This window comes from Choloepus didactylus, chromosome 9 (genome assembly GCF_015220235.1).
Source record: "Choloepus didactylus isolate mChoDid1 chromosome 9, mChoDid1.pri, whole genome shotgun sequence".
NCBI lineage: Eukaryota > Metazoa > Chordata > Mammalia > Pilosa > Megalonychidae > Choloepus > Choloepus didactylus.
The window spans coordinates 125,444,893-125,466,052 of NC_051315.1; the positions used below are offsets into that span (position 1 = coordinate 125,444,893).

The 21,160-nt window shown below is 57.7% G+C and overlaps 2 protein-coding genes across 5 annotated transcripts in view; both read left to right on the forward strand.

The window, feature by feature from the left end:
* The window catches only part of DIS3L2 (DIS3 like 3'-5' exoribonuclease 2), a 483,331-nt gene extending 479,154 nt beyond the window's left edge, over positions 1-4,177 (forward strand). For all 4 annotated transcript variants that reach the window (XM_037848473.1, XM_037848472.1, XM_037848475.1 and 1 more), the window contains exons 17-21: positions 1,026-1,173; positions 1,441-1,571; positions 1,705-1,809; positions 3,083-3,184; positions 3,908-4,177. In XM_037848473.1, coding sequence (XP_037704401.1) covers positions 1,026-1,173; positions 1,441-1,571; positions 1,705-1,809; positions 3,083-3,184; positions 3,908-4,048 — 627 coding nt within the window. In that variant the 3' untranslated portion in view covers positions 4,049-4,177. The remainder of the gene's footprint in view (positions 1-1,025; positions 1,174-1,440; positions 1,572-1,704; positions 1,810-3,082; positions 3,185-3,907) is intronic.
* A 10,873-nt stretch (positions 4,178-15,050) lies between these two features.
* Positions 15,051-17,788, forward strand: ALPI (alkaline phosphatase, intestinal). Its single transcript, XM_037848683.1, has 11 exons — positions 15,051-15,117; positions 15,202-15,318; positions 15,414-15,529; positions 15,615-15,789; positions 15,873-16,045; positions 16,228-16,362; positions 16,474-16,546; positions 16,685-16,819; positions 16,906-17,097; positions 17,287-17,403; positions 17,505-17,788. Exons 1-11 carry the CDS (start codon positions 15,051-15,053, stop codon positions 17,786-17,788), a joined length of 1,584 nt encoding a protein of 527 aa, XP_037704611.1.
* Positions 17,789-21,160: the final 3,372 nt, after the last annotated feature.

Here is a 21,160-nt window from a genome sequence, read left to right on the forward strand (position 1 = left end):
GGAGGGCCAGGGATCCCGCCCATCCCACCTACCCAGGGACACCTCCACCAGCGGTCACAGAGCCGGGGCCAGTCATCCTACTCATGCCGCCCCACTGGGAGAGCTGGGCTCCCGCTAAGAGCAAAGCCCCAGCGTGGCTGGGAGAGGAAGCCACCCCCCCTCCCCCCCAGCAAGTTGCCCCCAACCCAGAGCCCAGCAGGGGCTGGAAGGGGAGCAGAAGTGGGGACTGAGCGGTCACTCCAGCTGCACCTTGGCTTCCCAGGTCCATTTGCATTGAGTACCTGGAGCTGGCTGTGTGTGTTTGGCTGAACACAAATGAGGGTGTGAGTGTGCAAGCAGGCAGTGAGTGTGCAAATAAGCCCATGAACTAGCGTGCAGTTTGGGCCATTGCATGATGAACCTGTATACTTGCTGCCAGGTAGCAGCCAGGCTTACCCAAGACCTGGCCCTTGGCATCCTTCAGATCCCAGTCTGAGAGCCCGGGCATCGCCGGGCAGGCAGCTCCGGGGCTGAGGCAGGGCTCCCAGCAGGCAGGCAGGGCCACTGAAGCCAGGGGCCTATTTTGTGGGCCCTTAGAGAAATTTGGCGTCTCCTTCTGCACCCCCATTGTAATGCCTGCCCAGCTTCAGAAGGGCCTTTGAACTCAGACCTTTGTGTCATGGCCCCAGGGAAGGGGCCTGACCTTCGGCAGGGCAGGGCCAGGGGAGACACAGTCAGTCGTGGCCAAAGGCCAGGCCCAGGGCCCAAGAGGAACCGGGGGCTTCCTGCTCACTTCCTCTACTCATGGGCTGGGCGGGGCAGGGTCGGGGCCAGGCAGCTCTGCCACCTGAGGGCGTCTGGGCAGCCCCGGGGCCAGCAGAGAGCAGGGAGCACCCCTCGGGTCTACCTGGCTGCACGGCAGGCCCCCAGGTCCCCTTGCATGGCATGGCCTCCTCGGGCTTGCCTGCTTTGCCCAGCCACCTGCGGGCCTTGAGGCCGTGGGTCTCACACCTGGCAGGCTCTGAGGCCCGCCCCACGCCCCCCAGATGGCGCTGTACTTCTGCTCGGGGGTGCTGCAGGACCCCACGCAGTTCCGGCACTACGCCCTCAACGTCCCGCTCTACACGCACTTCACCTCGCCCATCCGCCGCTTTGCTGACGTCCTGGTGCACCGCCTCCTGGCCGCCGCTCTCGGTAAGGGGCTGTGCCCCGTCGGCACTGCCTGAACCACCCCCCTCCCAGTGGGCACCCGGCAGCCCCACTAACGTGCGGAGGCCCCAGAAAATGGCCAGCTCCCGGCCCGGCAACTGTGAGCTCACGAGGGAGGGCTGCTTGGACCCCTCTGCAAGGGCCAGGGCTTCCCCAGCCTTCTCGAGTGGGTGCAGGGCATGCTGAGCTCCACAGGGGCCCGCCGGCCCCACCAGGCCCAGGCTGCCCACCTCCAGCCCACCCTCTGCTCAGGCTGCAGGGAGCTGCCGGACCTGGATGCCGACGCCCTCCAGAAGCAGGCCGACCACTGCAACGACCGCCGCATGGCCTCCAAGCGCGTGCAGGAGCTCAGCACCGGCCTCTTCTTCGCCATCCTGGTCAAGGTGAGGCCACCAGCCACCTCCCCCCACCTCGCCTGTGTCTCCTCCCGGAGCAGCCCCGGTGGGTGCTGGGTGGGTGTGGCCCGGGGTGCCCATGCTGCGTGGCTGAGCCTGGGCAGTAGCACTGTGCCTGCAGGAGAGTGGCCCCCTGGAGTCGGAAGCCATGGTGATGGGCGTCCTGAGCCAAGCGTTCGACGTGCTGGTGCTGCGCTACGGGGTGCAGAAGCGCATCTACTGTAACGTGAGTGCCCTGCGGGTGAAGCGGGTGTGAGGCCCACGCAGAAGGCAGCCCTGGCAGAGGTGGCGCCTGCAGAAAGCCCTCCTGCCCCTTGCCACACGTGCCAACCTTGCCTGCCGGCCTCTCCCTCCTGGGGGTGGTCTGAGTGCCCCCAGCCTCCCGTGGGCTCCTGGTAAACCCATCGGATGGGCAGCAGACAAGGCCACAGGCTAAGGTCCCTGCTGTCCCCATTCTAAGTTGTTGATCCTCTGAGCACCTCTCTGGAGGGATGAGCTATGGCGGTGGCGCCTCACTCCCCCGCAGCCATGGGCAAGTTGGCACATGGGGGCAGAGGTCACAGAGCCCTATCACAGGGAGCGGGCTGCCCTGACCTGGCACCTCCCCTCCCCAGCACCCCCTCCCTGCCAAGTCACAGGCCAAAGGGCAGGCTGGGGCCTCACCCCCAAAGCAGCCAGAGAACAGTCCCCTCCATAATAAGGCCAGCACAGCAGGGTACCTGAGCTTTGGGGGAGTTTTTTCCTAGACCCACGAATGGAAGGAAATGTCAGGGACAGCCACGCCATTCTGGAAGCATGTCCCCCAAAGAGCAAGGGAGAGAAAGGCCTCACCTCACATCCTACCCCGCATGGGTGTTTAAGGTTCTTTCCAAGGGGAATTGCCCCTCCTAATGCCAGCTGAAGGTCTGTGGTCAGCAGTTACCACCTGTTCCCTGACCCTGGCATTGAATTTCCCAGCATCCCAAGCACTTTGGGGAGTGGGAGCCCGGCATGTCGTGTGGAATAAGCACAGCCCTAGTAAGAGAGAGTGGAGCAGGAGAGTCGGAATGGAGTCCAGCTGGATATAATCAGGGTTCTCGTCCTGAGGGGCAGGGAGAGGCCGGAAGTGCAGGGACCCTCGTCCCCAAGCCCCGCCCCACTCCACCCTGGGCCTGCTCCGGCCAACTCCCACCCCCAACAACACACACAAAGCCACGGGCGCCCTCCTGGCCCCTGCCCCAGCCCTGCGGCCCCCACAGGCCCTGCTTCACCTCCTGGCCCACCCAGCCAAAGGTGGGCTGGCAGGGCCTCCCTCAAGCTGGACCAAAGGCGACAGGCCAAGGTGGCGCGACCCCGGTCAAAGGTCAAGCAGCCAGTGCTGGGGCGGCAAGCAGGGAGCTGCTGGGAGGTCAGGGGTGGGCCAATGCGGAAGGCGTCCTCCAAGCAGCCGGGCTCTCCAGGGGGGAGTTTGAGAGGCAGTGCCCGAGCCTGTGGGCTGAGGTGCTGTGTCGTCCCCCCAGGCACTGCCCCTCCGGTCCCACCACTTCCAGAAGGTGGGCAAGAAGCCAGAGCTCACACTCATCTGGGAGCCCGAGGAGGAAGAGCAGGAGCCAGCCCACCAGGTCGGACTCCCAGCCGGTGGTGACCCACCTGCCCCCTCATTCCCCTTCCCCTCCGGGCCACAGCAGCACCTGGGAATGGGTTTTCAGGTCCAGCACGCCGTGACGGCAGCAGCTCCCTGATATCAGCTCCATGGGGCCCTTGCTTGCTGGCAGCCATCTTCCCTGCCTTGGGGACACCCACCATGGGGAAAGGGGTGCCTCTGCCTGCCCCACCACAGCAGGGGTTCTTAGTACCGGGGTCCTCTTGGGAATCTGATGGAAGCTGGGGACCTTGTACCCAAGAAGTCATACAGACCAGTTCTCACCCACGGCGTGTTCCAAAGGCCCTGGGCGGGTCTGCCCTCAGATCTGTGGGCGCTCACTGCCTAGGCGCTGGGTCCCGCCTCACACGGGTGTCCTCTGGTTCCCTAAAGACCCTGTGACATTCTCCCTTGAACAGGTTCTAGTTTGTAAAGGAGCCAGTAGAGGCTAAGAGAGGCTGAGGGATGGGGCCTTGGTGGCCCAGCTGGACGGACTGTGGCAAAGCTGGGCTTCAACAAGAGGCCCTGCCCATCCCCATCCCCACTGACCCACCCATCTCACATGGGGCCCTGCCCGTCCCCGTCCCCGCTGGCCCGCCCATCTCACATGGGGCCCTGCCCGTCCCCGCTGGCCCGCCCATCTCACATGGGGCCCTGCCTGTCCCCGCTGGCCCGCCCGTCTCACCATGAGCCCTGCCCGCAGGTCATCACCATCTTCAGCCTGGTGGAGGTGGTGCTGCAGGCTGAGGCGGCAGCCCCCAAGTACAGCGCCATCCTGAAGCGGCCGGGCACCGAGGGCCTCCTGGGCCTGGAGGAGGAGGGCGCCGACGAGAGGGAGGACTGAGCCCCTGCGCCTTCCCACGCCCCACTCAGCCCGTCGGCTTTTAGGAGTAGGACCTCTCCACACCAAAGGGGATTTTTAATTTGTTTGGCTTTTAACAACTCAGGGTTTTGTTTTTACCTTTTTTTTTTTTTTTTTCCATTTTACTTTATTTTTGCAGCTCAGTTTTTAAACAAACCAGAGGGGAGAGGGTGGGGTGGCCCGGAGGGCTGCGGACTGGCCAGCATTTAACCACAGAGTGGAACACGGTCCTGGGGACCAGCCCCCCTCCGCCAGGCCACCCCCTGCCTCCCCCGGCCCGGGGAACAGTGGGGTTTCCCGCAGATCAGTGTCATGGAATAAAATCAAGTGCAGAGTGCTGCCTGGTGCATGGGCACGCTGGGCAGCCTGGGCTGCAGGGTCCCCTTCACCCAAGACAGGACCTGGTACTGTCTCCCCGTCCCTCGCAGCCCAGCGTGAGTCTTCGCAGACACCGCAGGCTCACCCCTGGGGTGGCCGCTCCCCGGGCACTTCCTGTCAGTTCCAGGGTGACACACAGAGTGTCCGCCTGGGAGATGGGTGCCACGGCCTCGTTCTGGCTGATTAAAACTGTCATTAGTATGCACGGTGGCACACTCACCCAGCACCCTGCCACAGGGCTGTGTCCACCCCCCACCCCCACCCCTTGCTGTCTGCCCAGCGGACCCTGTGTGGCCGGCTAGAGCTTAGAGGGCAGGCCCCATGCCACGGACTCAATGCCCACCCTGTCCACACCCCCAATGTGAGTCGGAGCCTCAGCACTTCTGCCCTCAGTGCCGGGGCCCCGGCAGAGCCAAAGGGGCTAGGGACAGCACAAGGCCTGGACTGTGGAGGACATGTGGGCCCCAAGGTGGCCTTCCCAGCCAGGGAGCAGACAGCAGGCCCCAGTAGCACCAGCCTAGCTGACGGTGCCTGGCTTTCTGAGCATCCCCCCAATCCTGCCAGCCTTGGGGATGCAGGGACAAGGACAGCAGCCACGGGGCCACTCCCTTCCCCAGCCGGCCTGACTTCACCCTGCGCTCCGTCTCCCCAAACCACCCAGAAACATGGTTGGCTCCCCTGAGGGCTGCCGGAGACTCGGATGGAAACCAAGACTCGGCTTCCAGTGGGTCGGAATCAACAGGCTCGTTTGCTCTGGTCACAGGGAACTTCTTCAGAGGAGGACACGGCACAGCACCTTCATATGCTGGTCCCGCAGTGCCTGAGGCACAGTGACTGGGGTGGGTGTCCTTGTCCTGCCACCGCCAGGCTGGGGTCCGCTCCCTGCTCAGCACCAGGCTGCGTGCTGGGAGGGGAACCTCCTCCCATGCCTTGGCCACCTCAGCCAGCCTTCAGTCTGTCTGTCCTGTCATCCCCAAGATGTCCCAGAGGCCACTGTCCCCTCTCTGCTCCTGTCCCCAGATCTGCCTCCTGGCACTAAGTATCTGGAAGGGAAGATAGATGAAGGTCTGCTGGTCTGGCATCCGGGGGAAGGAGGAGGCTTCTGGGAGCTTCTGCGGCCTGGGTGGCCTGACCGCGAGAGCCCCACAGCAAGATGGCCCGGCCCTGCTGAGCATCTCCCCACTCTGTGGGTCCTGGCAGGCCCGGACACTCCCTGCATCCCAGCACCTCCTGTGGGGCCTGGGAGCCGAGGGCACAGCAACCCCATGGTGGGGAGGCCCTCAGGGAGGCAGAGGATCAGGGTGTGGGGACCGTCCCTTTGCTGGCCAGCGAGGAGCCTTGCGCTGCCCGGACTGGCTCAGCAGGCAGAGGCTGGGCGCGAAGCTTCCCCACACACGCTTGCCTTACCCTGATGCTCCCAGGACATCGTGGCACCCCCAAGCCCACCCCCACCCCACTAGGAGAAGTGGAAACTGCGCCCAGAAAGACAGGTCTGTTCTCCAGCTAAGACCAGGGTACAGCAGCTGCCCCTCCACACCCCACCATCTCGTGGGCCCCCACGGCCAAGTCTGAGACCTTGCCCGTCATCCCCTGGTCAGCAAACACTGTGGGATCTGTGTGCAGGCCACCGGCAGGACAGGTGTCCTTGGCCCAAGAGAAGGGGACAGCCCCTGCTGGGCCAAGGAGACACCAAACCATGTCAAAAAGGACTCGGCTGTCCTTCAGCTGTCCCTGAGGGCACCAGCGGAGAGAGATGGGGACACAGATGACATCACTGCACGACAAGGGTAAAATTGGCGCCACCTCAGAAGTTCTAGCAAAGTTCAGAGGCAGGAGACTGTCTTCCAAGCCATGAGGGGCCTGGGCCTGGGCCTGAGGCATAGTGTGCAGGCGCTTGGCCTACCACCAGCTGGGACTGTCTGAGGCCACAGAGGCCGGAGTGAGAGGGCGTGGAGGTGGCCGTTGAGGAAGTCTGCCCCTGCCTGGGGGTGCATCGTCTGCTCTGGGCAGTATCAGGCACCCAGGCCTCGGGCTGAGCAGCTGGCAGAATGGAGAAGCTGAAAACTGAGGTGGGGACACGGCCCGTGCAAGAGGGTGCCAGGGTGCGGCCTTGGGCACCCGGGACCCTTACGGGGCAGCTGGTGGAGACGTCAAGGAGGCCAATCCCCTGAAGTGCCCAGGAGAGCCGGAAGCCGGCTCGGGGCTGAGGAGTTACCACGGTAGTGTTTAGAGCCCGGGGCTTGGGTGAGGTAGCCCAGGGAGGGCCAAGGAGAGCTCAGAGGATGAGCCTTGGGGTGGGGGGGAGGGAAGACACTGATGGAAGGAGAAGCCATGTAGGGTGGGGCCCGAGCCTGCAGGACGGTTACTGTCAGTTGCAAAGCAAAGAAGCCCATCTAAAGTGGCTTTGGGAGGAGGGGCTTGGTGGAAGGCGTTCTGCTGTGTGGAAACCGGGAGGAAAGCTGAGGACCCCGACTTGGGGAGGGCAAGGATGGGGGTGCCAGGTCAGCAGGTGCAGGGAAGTCAAATGCCCCTGCCCCTGACTTTCTGAATGCCCCCTCCCATCTCCCCCTGTGGTTTATTCTACCTCCTTCCTTGCGGGTGTGAACGGCTTCCTCCGCAGTGACGTGCAGGAACACAGTGCCGTCTTGCAACCTGCCTCCTCAAGAGTTCGACACCCTCTGCAGTCGTCGTTAGGGGAGACCTTAGGAAAGACTGTGGTGGCCCCAGATGGGGCAAGTGCCCGCCCGGGACCCCTCAAAGAGGTCTCGGGGGACAGTGGTGGCTCCTGGGGAACCACGCGGCTGGTGAGACAGCAAGAAGCTGGAAAAGCGGGTCCCAGAGGGAGACGCCGCCACTGGGGAGACACAGCTGTGAGGGGCCAAGAGGCCGGATCTGGGGGCCAGGTGGGAGGGGTTCTGGTGAGTTGAGTTAGGGAAGGCCCCAAAGGGAACATACCCAAGACGTCCCGAAAGACCTGGCACAGGACACAGACAAGAGCCCGTGGGGGCAGCAGAGGCCAGAAGCTGGACTCGCCCTGGGGACGAGAGAGCCTCAAGTGCTGCTGCGCGTTCAGAGAGTGAGGCCTGAGCGGAGCTGCGGGGCCTCACGGGTGGGTGAAGCGAGCACTAACAAGTAACTTGGAGCAGGTTCTGGGCAGAAAGAAGGGAGGGTGAGAAAGCTGGCAGTGCCAGGAAGCAGCCCTCAGCGAGGGGCAGGCAGGGTGGCACATGTGCCCACAGCCATCCAGAAGGAGACTGCGCCAGGGCCCAGAGTAGGACACTGTCACTTCTGGGCGGGATGTAGTGGATTTAGTTGGGCCTCAAAAAAGAAGCTTGGGCATTGCGGGCGAGGGGCTGCAAGAAGCCAGGGCAGGCACAGAGAGAGCTCAGAGCACCTGGGACGAAAGCCAGGGCCAGCTCTGGAGACCAGGGCAGGGGAGCCGGGGCTGGGGCCTGATCGGACTGGCCAGAAGTCATTCTGGGCTTCCGAATACACACTCCAGGTCGAATACACCACGTCTGCTTTCTCTGCCTCCTCAACTCCATAAAGGACTGTAAAGGGATTTTTTTAAGGTGTAAACAAAAGAGAGTGAGAATAGAAAAAGAAAACAGTTTTGGAAGCTGGAATGCAGATGAGTGAGTAGTACGAGAAAGTTGAATCCAAATCTGGCAGTGAAGAAAGCTGGAACCAACCCACTCTACACTGCAGAATCCCCCAGAGCCTTGGGGGTTGATAGCACCGGGTACCTCTCCAGTGTGGGAGAAGAAGGGTGGCTAAAAGAAAGTTGCAAATAAAAAAGCAGGCAGCTCCTGAGATCCCCTTCCACATTCCACAGAGCCTAGTACTGTCCCTTCCTCACTTTGGCAAAGACTGGAAATTTCTCTATTGAAGTAAAACGGAGGGTCTCTGGACTGGGGACACCAGACCTGGTCAAGGGGATCTGTGAGCGTGTGCGAAGGAAATGCCAGGCCTGCCCTCTTCAGCCAACTTTGGATGCCACCGCCAGGCTGTACCCATCAAGGCAAGAGACGGGGAGAATCTCCCACCACGCGGAGAGGAAAGACGTGGAAAACTTGTCATCAGACGGTCCCCAACTCAAGGGCCAGCCAGGTTATCCTACTGGGAATCTCACAGTTGACAAGACCTTTTCATGCACTTGTAGTTTCCAGTCATCTTTGTAGTCCCCACTCTTAAATACAGACAACAAAGGATTGTCATTCCTCTAAGGAAAACCTCTTGAATCAGAACAAGCTATTTGGAGGAAACAGACTATGCAAGAAGAAAGTTCTAGGGGTTAAAAAAGTGTATCTTCAAAGAGATAAGAAATAGCAATCACGAAACAAGAACAGGGTGCTATAAAAATATTTAGGAAACAAAATAAGGGCACTTGGGGAAAAAAAATGACAGCAAAAATGAAAATGAATTTAAGTGTCAGGACAGAATAAAAACATTTTCAGACTTGCAAGTTGCAAAAAGAGTGAGGAAAACGTGAATGCAGAAAAAAAAATGGCTCCAACCCGGGGGAGCAGTGAAGGAAGTATTCACGCAGGATGGAGAAGAGAGCAGCTGGGCATCTGGGAGCAGCTGGGCTTCCAACCCAGAGAGATCCAGCCCAGAGAAGAGCGAGAGTCTTCTTGAGAAGATGAAGTTGATAGAAAGTCGGGTCCATCAGAAGACCCTGAGAGGGTCCACGGACTAAAGTTAATGGTGCAATTATATGAATGTGCTTTCATCAGTTGTAACAAATGTTCCACACCAATGCCAGGTGTTGATAATAGGGTGGTGTATGGGAATCCCGTATTTTATGCATGATTATTCTGGAAACGCACAACTTCTCTTATTAAAAAGAAAAGACCCTGAGAGTAGATTTAGATAATTGGCAGAGTGTGAGATTGAATTAGTAGTAAGTACACGGAAAATTATGCATCTGTAAACACAAGATGATAATTGGCTTCAGGGAAAATAGTGTAAGAAAGAAAAAGTACTCATAGTTTACCAAATGGCACAGCTGGCAAGAGCAGGTATGTGGTCATCAAAACACAAGCTCTGAGGATCTGTGTTACCATGTGAGTGTGTCAGGAGGCTGGGGAGGTAGGAAACGTGTTCTTGTTTGGGTCTTGGGAGGGCAGTGAGTGAAGAGAGCTGAATGCTCACTTTCCTCAGTGGAGGTGGTGGTAGATTAGAGATGACTGCAAACTCTTTGAAGCTGCCCCCCGCCTTCATTGAGAGGTGGAGTCCACGTCCTCCCCTTGGGTCTAGGCAGGCTCTGTGGCCACAAAGCCAGATGAATATGGCAGAAGGGGCCTTAAGAAACCAACAGCTTCCACTTCCTGTCTCTTGGCATCCAGTTGCCACGCGGTGAGGAAGCCACGGCGACTCTGTGGAGAAGCCCCCTGGGGAGGAACCCGGCTCCTGATTGAGCGCCCAGCCAACAGCTGGCCCCAATCCGCCAACCGTGGGCTGGCGCCATCTTGGATGCGGACTCCCCAGCCCCATGGAACCACCCAGCTGGTGCCACCTTGAGCAGAAACAAGCTGTCCCCATCGAGCCTTGTCCAAATTGCAGATTGGTGATAAAAACAAATGACTGTGGTTGTTTAAAGTTGTTTTGGGATGGTGTTATGCAATAGATAACCAGAACAGAATTCAATAAATATAGCTTAAAATTGAAAAATGAAAGAAAGAGAAGTATGTTATTTTTAAATGTAGTGGTAATATAAAAATTAAAAAGCCAGTAGAGGGGAAAGTAGTTGCCTCTGAGAAGGGAAAATGCAGAGAGGGTGACAGGAGGGGACATGCTGTTTCATTTTTATTATACCAAACCTTATACATCTGTTTGATACTTTAAACCATGTTCATGTATAACTTGGATAAAAATAAAAACTAAAATAAAAGCAAAACCTTTCTTCATCCTTTGTGGAGATCTACAGTTGTTTAAAAGGCCTCTTGTGCATTCAGCAGAGTATTAAGCGGTCTGTTATTCTAGTAACTAAGATAAAATTCCTGCTGACAGGCAACCTGATACCCCCATTCAGTTAAAATGCTGCATAACGTCTTCTACAGTGCAGCTCGGGTAGCCTTCTTGCCATGACGGGCCTGGTGCCTCAGTGGAACCCCCAGGGGCCCCTGTTCACTGTGTGTTTGCGCCAAAGCTAGGGTGGGAGTCCTGAGAAGCGTGGGGTGCGGGGCTGGCCCTGGGCAGTGGATGTGCTAGGCCTGGGGTGGGGCAGCGCTGCAGCCAAGGCCCCTGAGCCAGCTCTGGGCGGCTCTGCCGGCCTAACTGGGAGGGGAGGGATGGGAACCGAGCACAGATTTGACCCCTAGTGAGTGGGGAAGTGTGGTGATATTTTCACCCCAATAAAGAAGGTTCTGGAGAGGCAGGTGGTGGGAGGGGTGCATTCATCACTTGGACTGAGTTTGAATTTGAACATAACTGAGTTTAGGTTATGAATTTAAAACCTTTTCATAAAATAATCTCCCAATTTTCTCTGTCATTCTATGGGTTTGATTTTTAATATGTAGAAAGCCATATGGGGGATTCATTTAAATAATTTATTTTACTTTAAAAGTTGTTTTACTCAACCAAGTTCATGAACTGTGTTGTGTTCTCTAATGTTCATAAATTGGACATAGCTCAATTCTGGAAAACAGCCAAATATTGAAAAAGCATCAGATGTTGAAGTGCAAAATATAATGTGTAACAACAACTTGCCTTTAACATATTTCACCTTAATAGGTTTTTAAACTAACTGAGGTGCTATTTGGAATAAAATTGTCTTCCTGATTCTTACAATACATAAGCAGACTTAAATTTGTGGCTGCAGTTACAGGAGTCCCTGACTTTCTCACAGGCTTCACTTGCCCACATTAATAGTTGATGTCCGAGTCGCTTCTCAGGCATCACCCTCGCGAGGGTGACTTGGAGCCCAGGCGGGGGGACAGGGGAGGCCAGGCCCCTGCCATGGCCACCAGGACGACAGGTACCAGCCAGCCGGGGGCTGAGGACCCTGCCTGGCCAAGCACCCCTTCCGCCCCTGCCCACTGCTGCACCCCCGTGTGGCCAGTTGAGAGCTCTCCGCAGAAACTATATAGGGTAGGCAGTTAGGGGGGGTCTCCTGCCTTGGCAGTGGAACAGTCCCCTTCCCTGTCCCCATCCCCAGTGCCTGTGGAAAGAGAATGATGTTCTTTCCTGGTAGGTGAAATGTGCCAGAGGGAGGCCCTTAATTAGGAATTTAAATACATTTATTTGTTTTCGGGGAATGAGTCACTTTATGTAACATTTTCCAGACACCGTCAAATCCATTTGCAGCAATGTACAACAATGTACAAGACTCATCTTTTTTTTTTTTCAAAGATTAAGGTTCCCCTCTCCTCCCCTCCTCTCCCCCCTTCCCTCTCCCCTCTCCCTCTTGCCCTGACCAGGCGCCCGGCTCTGTGCACACTGCAGTGCCAGCGGTTAAGCCGCCAGGCCCTCCAGCAGCCCTGGGACGTGGCGCAGCCGAGGGAATTAGGGCTCCGAGAGGCGAAGGACCCAAGAATACGCAGGAAGTGGTGGAGAGCCAATCTGAGCCCAGGCCGCTGGCTCCGAAGTTTATTTATTGTAAATCAATGTTTCTCAAATCTCAGCTATTTATGTATCACCTTAATGATTTTTTGTCACAGCCACATACTGCCTCCACTATTACTTAATGTTTTTCTTTAAATAAGCTCACTTTACCCTTGAATTTATTTTAAAAGGAAACTTGTCTACTGGGAACAGAAGGGTACTGCCACTTGCCCCAAACAGAAGATAACTGTAAATTTCATACAAACAGAAGAGCCGTGTTAGTAAATTCTCCTTAGATCCCATTGCCTGCCAGCGCTCTGAGCCTGCAGCCTGCCCTCCTCCGTTAAAAGGGAAACGGCCCCCTGCGGGTGGTGGGAAAGACATCCCAGAACCAAACCGAGAAGCTCTCCTTGACATTTTCAGACGGGTTGAAATGGAGTCAAAAAGGCAAGAACGTTCTCAGTTTGAAGTTCAGTGTTATTTAATGTCTTGTCTAGATTCCAACCCCATTCCACCGAATCTGGAGTGCTGCCCTTTGAAAATATGGGGAGCCCACATTTTGTCAAATGCTGGCTGAGGCGAAAATGGGAGAAGTAGCAGGAACAGATGCTTCTAATCTTGATCAAACTTCGAGCTGGTTTCTTTCTTTCTGAGATCTCTCATCCATTTGGACTACTGCCTGAAGGTGTGGTTTAAAGACTAGTCATGGACGTGAACGCGGAGGTTGCCACCACCCTTTCCAAGGAAGAGAAGGTGCCCAGTGCCCACCCGGGCCTGCCCATCACAACCCGCCCCTCCCTTCCCCACCAAAGGGAAACCCTGGATTTTCTTATAACCATTTTTTTCTTTGTGGTTTTATCACCAATATCATTTAGTTTTACCTGTTCTTTGAACTTCCTGTAAATGAAAAAATACTGTTTTCCTTTGTGATTTGCATCTTCCATTCAACATATTGTTTGTGAGACTCACTTAAGCTGTTGCGTGTGACAAGTCCTCTCGCCTTCCTTGCTGTGTGGTATTCCATTTACGAATATCCCACCCCTTTTATCCTTTCTCCTGTTGGTGAACATTTGGGCTCTTTCCACTGGTTGGCTATTTAAAGGATGCTGTTTTGAACGTGTCAGTCCATATATCCTGGGCACACGTGCCACTGTTTCCTGAAGACATGGACCCAAGGGTCGAGTCGCTACATCATCAGGCACATCTCGGTTTGAGCTCTGTCTCCTCCCCGGTGCTCACCGCGGCTGGAACTTCTCACCTTCATTTGCACTGGCTGGACACCTCTGCACAGGCTTATTGGCCTTTTGATGCCATCTTGTGTGCAGGACCCATCGAGAGGAGCAGAGGGGAGCCCAGCAGAGGCAGACCGGGTGTCGCTGGCAGGCGAATGACAAGACCACCACAGAAGAGGGGCTTTGAGCAGCAGCTGCTCTGAGGGGCACGACAAGGAGGGAGCCAGCAAGGAAGGCAGACACCTGTCTCCTTGGAAGGACCAAGGAGAGGGCAGATCTTGCAGGTCAGAGGGCAAAAAGTGATGTAAAATGCCCTCAAGCCACAGTCGCCCTCATTTCTCTGCCAGAGCCGGTCTGACCTGCCTCTTGTCCTCAGCCCCGCCTCCTCCTCCGACACCACCACCTCTGTCAGCCTGGCGCCAGTCCTGCAGCTTGCCAATGGGAACTGAATCCTGACTTCTCTCCTACCCAACCCTGCTGGAATCCACATTTCCAGCCTGACTTCTGGCTCCTCTTCCAAGGGAACCTGACACTTGGGTTTGACCTTGCCCCATCTAGCCCTTTGCCCCTGAGGCTCCCCCTGCCCTGCAGCTCCACCCAGCAGCTTGCCCAGGCCCTTCCCCCTCAGAGCCCTGCCTCGGCCTCCGTCCCTCCCCTGGGCCCAGATTTAGGAGGCTGATGTGGACAGAAAGCCCCTCAGGGGGTGCGGGGGTGGGTGGGTCCAGTTGGTTCTGACCGGCTCATCTGGACCTGTTCAGTAATCTTGATCCTTGGTGGTGTTAATGCAAAATGACACAAGGGATCTGTATATTATTTCCCAAAACTGCCTGTGAACCTACAGTTATCTCAATAAAAATCCCAATTAAAAAAAAAAAAGGAAGAGACTGCCCTGAAAAGGCATTCTTTCTTGACTGAGAGTTGATCTTGGAGTTCTGAACTTCTAATCTATGGTCTGGTAAATAGAACCAATTAATTAATTAAGAGCCTGCCCAGAAGTTAGTTTCCCCTAACCTTAATTTCCCTAGTACAGCAAGACAATCGCTGGAGTCTAGTAGCTGTTGGTGGCAGGGAAGACTTCCCAGAGGAGGTGATATTTTTGCAGCCTGAGGGCACGGCAGGGAAGGAGGCTGGGCAGCAAGATCCTGGGCGGCCTGGGAGTTCGCCCTGGGTCATGAGCAACTTACTGAAGCTGCACTTGTGGGGTGTTGGCTCTGTCTACCTGCCTACAGGGGCAGGGGTCGGCCTGTGCCCAAGCCTCCAGCCACCCTTAAAGACCCAGCCCGTGCCAGGCTGGCCAGGGCACTGTGCCCTGACCCCACCAGGCCCTTCGGACACACATGCTCACATCACTCTGTTGCCACCCACTGCCCCACCCTCTGCTCTGGAAACGGGACCCAGCGCACCCTCCCGCCCAGCCTCCGCCCCACCTGCCCGGGCCAGGCCTGGTGACGAGCCCACCTGCATGCCCCTTCCCCACATCCCCTGGCTCAGGGCGTCCGGAGGTCAAACCCTTGGGCCCAGGCTGTGCTCTGCAGCCCAGCTCCCTTCAGAGCCTGGCTCTCAGGAAATGCTGAACAAATGAGGTGCACATGGGAAGTGTCCTCCCCCCGAAGCACCTGGACCCTCCCGCCACGCCCCACCCGCCCCTGGGGGCAGCTGAGCCCTGCTGGGGGAGGGCCCCGCCTTCCTTCAGGACCCCTGCCCCAGGCCGTCCGGGCCACACCCGGGGCAGGGTCAGAGGGGCCGCCCAGGGCGTTGAGAGGGCCAAGGAGTCTTTTACAGCCAAGAACAAAGTCCTCTCAGACTCCTCGTGGCCCTGCACCGCAGACATGCCGGCACCCTGGGTGCTGCTGCTGCTGGGCCTGAAGCTGCACCAGGCGCTCGGAGTCATCCCAGGTAACCAGGCACCCCCCACTCCATCACCACCCTGCCCCAGGGCCCTCCAAGGCTGACCGGGGCCCCCACTCTCCCCTTGGCCAGTGGAGGAGGAGGACCCAGCCTTCTGGAACCGACAGGCAGCTGCTGCCCTGGACGCCGCCAAGAGTCTGCAGCCCATCCAGACAGCCGCCAAGAACCTCATCCTCTTCCTGGGGGATGGTGAGTGCACAAGGACTGTCCAACCGCCTGAGCACCCAAGACCTGCCGCCCAAGGGTGCTAGGGGCCCTGGCCTGATGGGGCTCTGCTCTTTCAGGCATGGGGGTGCCCACGGTGACGGCCGCTCGGATCCTAAAGGGGCAGCTGAACAACAAGCTGGGGCCTGAGACGCCCCTGGCCATGGACCAGTTCCCGTACCTGGCCCTGTCCAAAGTAAGGGCTGGGGGCCAGGGCCAGGACAGGGGAGAGGGGGCGAGGACGGGCCCCGGGGCTGAGCCGAGGGCATCTCCGTCCCCAGACCTACAACGTGGACAGGCAGGTACCAGACAGTGCAGGCACAGCCACGGCCTACCTGTGCGGGGTCAAGGGCAACTACCAGACCATAGGCCTGAGTGCGGCCGCCCGCGTGGGCCAGTGCAATACGACGCACGGCAACGAGGTCACCTCCGTGATGAGCCGGGCCAAGAAAGCAGGTGGACTGGGGAGCCCGGGCCGCAGGATGGGGGCTGGCCTGAGAACTGTCACCCCTGACCTCTGCCCCCTCACCGCCGCCCAGGGAAGTCTGTGGGCCTGGTGACCACCACGCGGGTGCAGCACGCCTCCCCGGCTGGCACTTATGCACACGTGGCAAACCGAAACTGGTACTCAGACGCTGACATGCCCACCGCCGCGCTCAACGAGAGCTGCCAGGACATCGCGGTGCAACTCATCTCCAACGTGGACATTGACGTGCGGATCCCAGGCGGGAAAGGGGGGCAGAGGGGGTGGGCTGGGGCCTGGCAGGGTCTCTGGGGGCTGGATGTAGAGGGTGCAGCCTAGAACAGGCAGGCAGGTGGAGCCAGGGGCTGTCTGAGACGGGGTCCAGGGCCAGCCAGGCCCCAGGCCCACCTGCCCCGGTCCTGTGTCCCCAGGTGATCCTGGGTGGGGGCCGCAAGTACATGTTCCCCAAGGGGACCCCCGACCCTGAATACCCAAGCGATGATGAGCAGAGTGGAAAGAGGCTGGATGGACGGAATCTGGTGCAGGAGTGGCTGGCGAAGAACAAGGTGAGGAGATGGCGGGGCGGGGGCGGGGGCGGGGGCCCCACCGGGCTGGATCAGAGGCTGCGGGTCGTGGGACTAGGGGCTGAGGCCTGAGGCCGGCTCTTTTCCCGCCAGGGTGCCCGCTACGTGTGGAACCGCGAGGCACTCATTCAGGCCTCCCAGGACCCCTCAGTGACGCACCTCATGGGTAAGACCTGCACCCCACAGCCCTCTCCTTCCCACGGCCAGTCTGCCCCAGGTGCCTCTAACCAGTGGGCACCCCCCGTCCGTGCCCCCACCTCCTGCTCCAGGCCTGCTGGCCACCCTCAGCCCCCTTTGCCCACAGGCCTCTTTGAGCCGGGAGACACCAAATATGACATACAACGAAATGTCACTGAGGACCCTTCCCTGATGGAGATGACAGATGTGGCCCTGCGCCTGCTGAGCAGGAACCCCCGCGGCTTCTACCTCTTCGTGGAGGGTGAGTGGGTGGGTGGTCCGGGCTGAGCAGAGGAGGGGGGCCAGGGCCAGGCATCACACAGCTCCCTGCGGCCGGCCTTCCCGCAGGGGGCCGTATCGACCACGGCCACCACGACAGCACGGCCCACCTGGCCCTGACGGAGGCCATCATGTTCGACTCCACCATCGAGATGACAGGCCAGCTCACCAGCGAGAAGGACACGCTGACCCTGGTCACCGCGGACCACTCCCACGTCTTCTCCTTCGGTGGCTACACGTTGAGGGGGAGCTCCATCTTCGGTAGGCCCGGGGAGAGGGGCGGGGGCTGTCTCCTAAACGCTATGGCAGAAATCGCTGTGTCTCAGTTTCCCCGTCTGTCAAATGGGCATCTTCATGGCACCAGCCTCCTATGGGCCTTGTAAGGGCAAGAAGCCTGGCCCGTGGCCCTCGGGAGAGGCGGGGTCACCAGGTGCACCCCACCTCCCGCAGGGCTGGCCCCCAGCAAGGCCTTGGACAACAAGGCCTACACCTCCATCCTCTACGGCAACGGCCCCGGCTTTGCGCTCAGCGGCGGCAGCCGGGCCGACGTCAATGACAGCCAGAGCGGTGAGGACGGCAGGGGGCGGCCTGGGGGGGTGGGGGTCCCGGTGGGGGGAGGGAGCCCCAGGCCCCCACCCCCGCTCGCCCTGACCCCGCCTCCCGCTCAGAGGACGCCGAGTACCAGCAGCAGGCGGCCGTGCCCCTGGGGTCCGAGACCCACGGCGGCGAGGACGTGGCGGTGTTCGCGCGCGGCCCGCAGGCGCACCTGGTGCGCGGCGTGCAGGAGCAGACCTTCGTGGCGCACGTCATGGCCTTCGCCGCCTGCCTGGAGCCCTACGAGGCCTGCGGCCTGGCCCCGACCGACGCCGCCCACCGGGCCGCGCCCCCGGCGCCGCTGCTGCTGGGGGCGCCGCTGCTGGCGCTGCTGCTGGCGGCCGCCGCCCCGCGCTGAGCGCCCCCACCCGGCCCGGGCGCCCCGCAGACCCTCGCCTCGAGCTACCACCTCCCGGGCCACCACGCCCGGGGTCCCCGTCCCTATCCCCTCCCCCGGGGCCCAGGCAATAAAGGAGCCGCAGGCCGCGGGCGCCTCCCCGACGGGGCGGACTGCGGGCCGGCGTCCCTGAGGCAGAGCGCGTGACTTTCTTGACAATTTCTTGCGGCTTTTCTTCGACACCGGCGGTCCTCTGGGCGGTGCCCGGGTTCCCTGCCCCCTACCAAGGCAGCCCCTGCAGCCCTGCCGCGGAGGGGGCTCGGACCCCCACTCTCCTGGCCCCCTCACTACCCCTGCCGAGGACCAGGTCCCTTTCCGGCTGTCCCCGGCCCGCCCCTTCCTTGGCTTCGGACCCTGCAGTTCCCACCACCCCTGCGACCGTGGGCAGGGCCGTGCTGACTGAAAAGGCCGGGGGGGGGGGGGGGGCTGTGGTCCCCAGGATGGGACTGGGCATGAAGTCCACGGCCACCCCCTCACGGTCTCAGAGGGGAGGGGGCCCAGCAGCCCTGTGACACTTGCCCAGAGTCACGCAGTTTCGCTGGTGCGGGCGGAAGGGGATGTAGTAGGACCCAGGGCTGGTTGTGGAGGGGGCAGGGGGTGCGTTGGACAGTGTCCTCCAGCCTCCCTCCTACCTGTGCCAGCATTTGGCCTCTTCTCCTGCCCTCCAGCACAAGAGATGCCCTTCCCGGGTGGGGTGTAGGTGAGGAGCCGCCTACATGTGCCCTCCATCCTGGAGGCCCCCCCAGTCCAAACTTTGATGGTGCTGCACACCCCCCCTCCTGGCCACTGCAGACGGGAGGCTCCTCTCCAGCCAGAAAGTGGGGGTCACCACTACCAGGCAGCTGGGGCAGGCGACACCAGCGTCAACCCCAACCACATTTTGTCCTCATCCACTTGCCACCCTTTGAGAGCCTCACCAACCCCACCTGGCCAACCCCCGTCCTCGCCCCCTTGCCCGCCCTTCTCAGCTCTGCCTTCACCCAATGAGGTCATCACACCCTCTCATGGCCACTCCCTGGCCTACTTTCCCCGTCCAGCATCACAGTGACCTGATGGCTGCTCACTCCCAGGCTGGGCTGGAGGCCTGGCCCTGGTGCCACCACTGCCCCTGGCTGGCTCAGCTTCGGGTTGAGGTGCAAGGGTGCCTCTGCAGCCTGCCCCCAGTCACTCACAGAGCCAGCCCCCAGGGTCCTCCCAGGCTGGGAAATCCAAGAGCAGCCCCTGGTCCTCCTCCCCGAGGTCGTCTGGGGGCTGGGCACAGATCTGAACAAAGCAGATTCCTTGCCCTCCTGGGAGAGACAAAACAACAAGCAAACTGTCATACAATGTAATGACAGGTATCGATAAGTTCTAGGAAGAAAAATCACCTGAGTGCGTGTGTGAGAAGGGGCCACCTGAGGACAGTTGAGCAGGAGCAAAGTGGGGGTGCTTCTGTACCTGAGCCTGGGGGAGACCCCCTGGGCAGGGTCAGTGCCAAGGCCCTGGGAGCAGATCGGCGAGGGGTTTGGACCTCTCCAGAATGTGTGTGATTGGAAGGCTTTGACATGACCTGACTTTTGGAAAATATCACTGCTGTGGAGAAACGGATCTTTTCTGGGGGTGTGGTGGGGGTGTTGGCTGGAAGCAAGACTGGGAGACAAGAGAGAGGTTCAGACTCTAAACATCTCTGGCCACACCTCCATCCAGAAAATATTCTGGAGCCTTCAAGCCAATATGTCTATACTTACTGAATATCTAACATGCCCCAAAGGAAACATTTAGAAGGATTAGGTTAAGGTGATAAACCACAGTTTTCAACGAATTTTACAAAATCACAAATTTATGTATACATTTGCAAAGGTACAAATATTTTGCTCTCACCAGAAATATTGGTAGGCTATTTACTAAATCTTATTTACTAAAATCTTGATCTAATGCTGTAAAATATCGATTTGAAGGCCTGGCTTACAGGCAGTTTATTTCAATTCTTACTTTCAGTGGTGTCACAGAAACATGGGAGCTAAACAGAAGAGGGCATCCCTAGCTGGGTTTACTAAATCATCTGACTCGCCCTTAAATCCCATCCCCCAATTATGCAAAGGCTTTTGTTAAAATCCAGCTAGTAAAATTCTGTCTTCACTGTTATCAGTTGGTCTTGCAAACCCATGGAAAGGTGTTTATGTTTTGTGAATAGGTTCCAAACCCAAAGAAACTCTACATTTGAAAGCTTTTAAATCAGATTATTCCGGAGTTAGGTAGTGGTGATAGTTGCACTATCTTGTAAATATGCTAAAACCTACAGTATTACACATTTAAAAGGGTGAATTTTTTGGTATGTGAATTATATGTACATAATGAAAACATTGGATAGTTTTTGCTTCCTAGTTTTAAATGTGTCAATATGAGGAGTTATATTGTTTCAATGCTCAAATTTTGGGCCACAAAATCACATATCAGTGAAAACGTTTCCGGACATCTGTTTGCAAAATTGCTCTCTCCTTAGCATGGGTTTTCATTCAAAAGCAGTTATTGTCTCTTTTTTTTATTAAAAGGACATCTTTACCTTGAAGGAGCTGATGCAGGGAAAGTGCAGTTACTTGTTTTTAATGTTTATTGTGGTAACATACATACAAAAGTTTCCATTTTAACCACTTTCACGTGTACAATTCAGTGAGATTAGTTCACAGTGTGCAACCCTCACCACCATCCATGACCAAAACTTTTTCATCACCCCAAACAAAAGCTCTGCACCCATAAAGCAATCGACTCCCTGCCCACCCACCCCCAGCCCCTGGTTACCTCTAGTCTACTTTCTGTCTGTGAATTTGCTTATTCTAGGTCTGTCATATAAGTAAAATCATGCATTTGTCCTTTTGTGCCTGGCTTATTTCACTCAACATGTTGCATGTATCAGAACTTCACTTTTTATGGCTGAATACTATTCGATTATATGGATAGACCACATTTTGTTTATCTCTTCATCTGTCAGTGGACACTTGGGTTGCTTCAACTTTTCAGCTATCGTGAAAATGCTGCTGTGAACATGGGTGTGCAAGTATCTGTTCGTTTCTCTGTTTTCAATTCTTCGAAATTGCTGGGTCATATGGGAATTCTGTGTTTTAACTTTCTGAAGAACCACCAAACTTCTGCAGCGATTGTATCATTTTACATTCCCACCAGCAATGTACAAAGATTCCCATTTCTCCACATCTTCCCCAGCAGTTGTTATTTCCCATTTTTTTTCCTCTTAATAATAGCTATTCTTGTGGGTGTGAAGTGGTAGCTCACTGTGGTTTTGAGTTGCATTTCCCTAATGGCTAACAATTTTGAGTATCTTTTCAAGTGCTGATTGGC

Bases quoted from the DNA above. Each gene is read 5' to 3' on its own strand.
- ALPI (XM_037848683.1), top strand. From the start codon at position 15,051: ATGCCGGCACCCTGGGTGCTGCTGCTGCTGGGCCTGAAGCTGCACCAG. The intron at 17,098-17,286 runs GTAGGCCCGGGG...CACCTCCCGCAG, and splicing joins GAGGGGGAGCTCCATCTTCG to GGCTGGCCCCCAGCAAGGCC. The intron at 17,404-17,504 runs GTGAGGACGGCA...CCTCCCGCTCAG, and splicing joins CGTCAATGACAGCCAGAGCG to AGGACGCCGAGTACCAGCAG.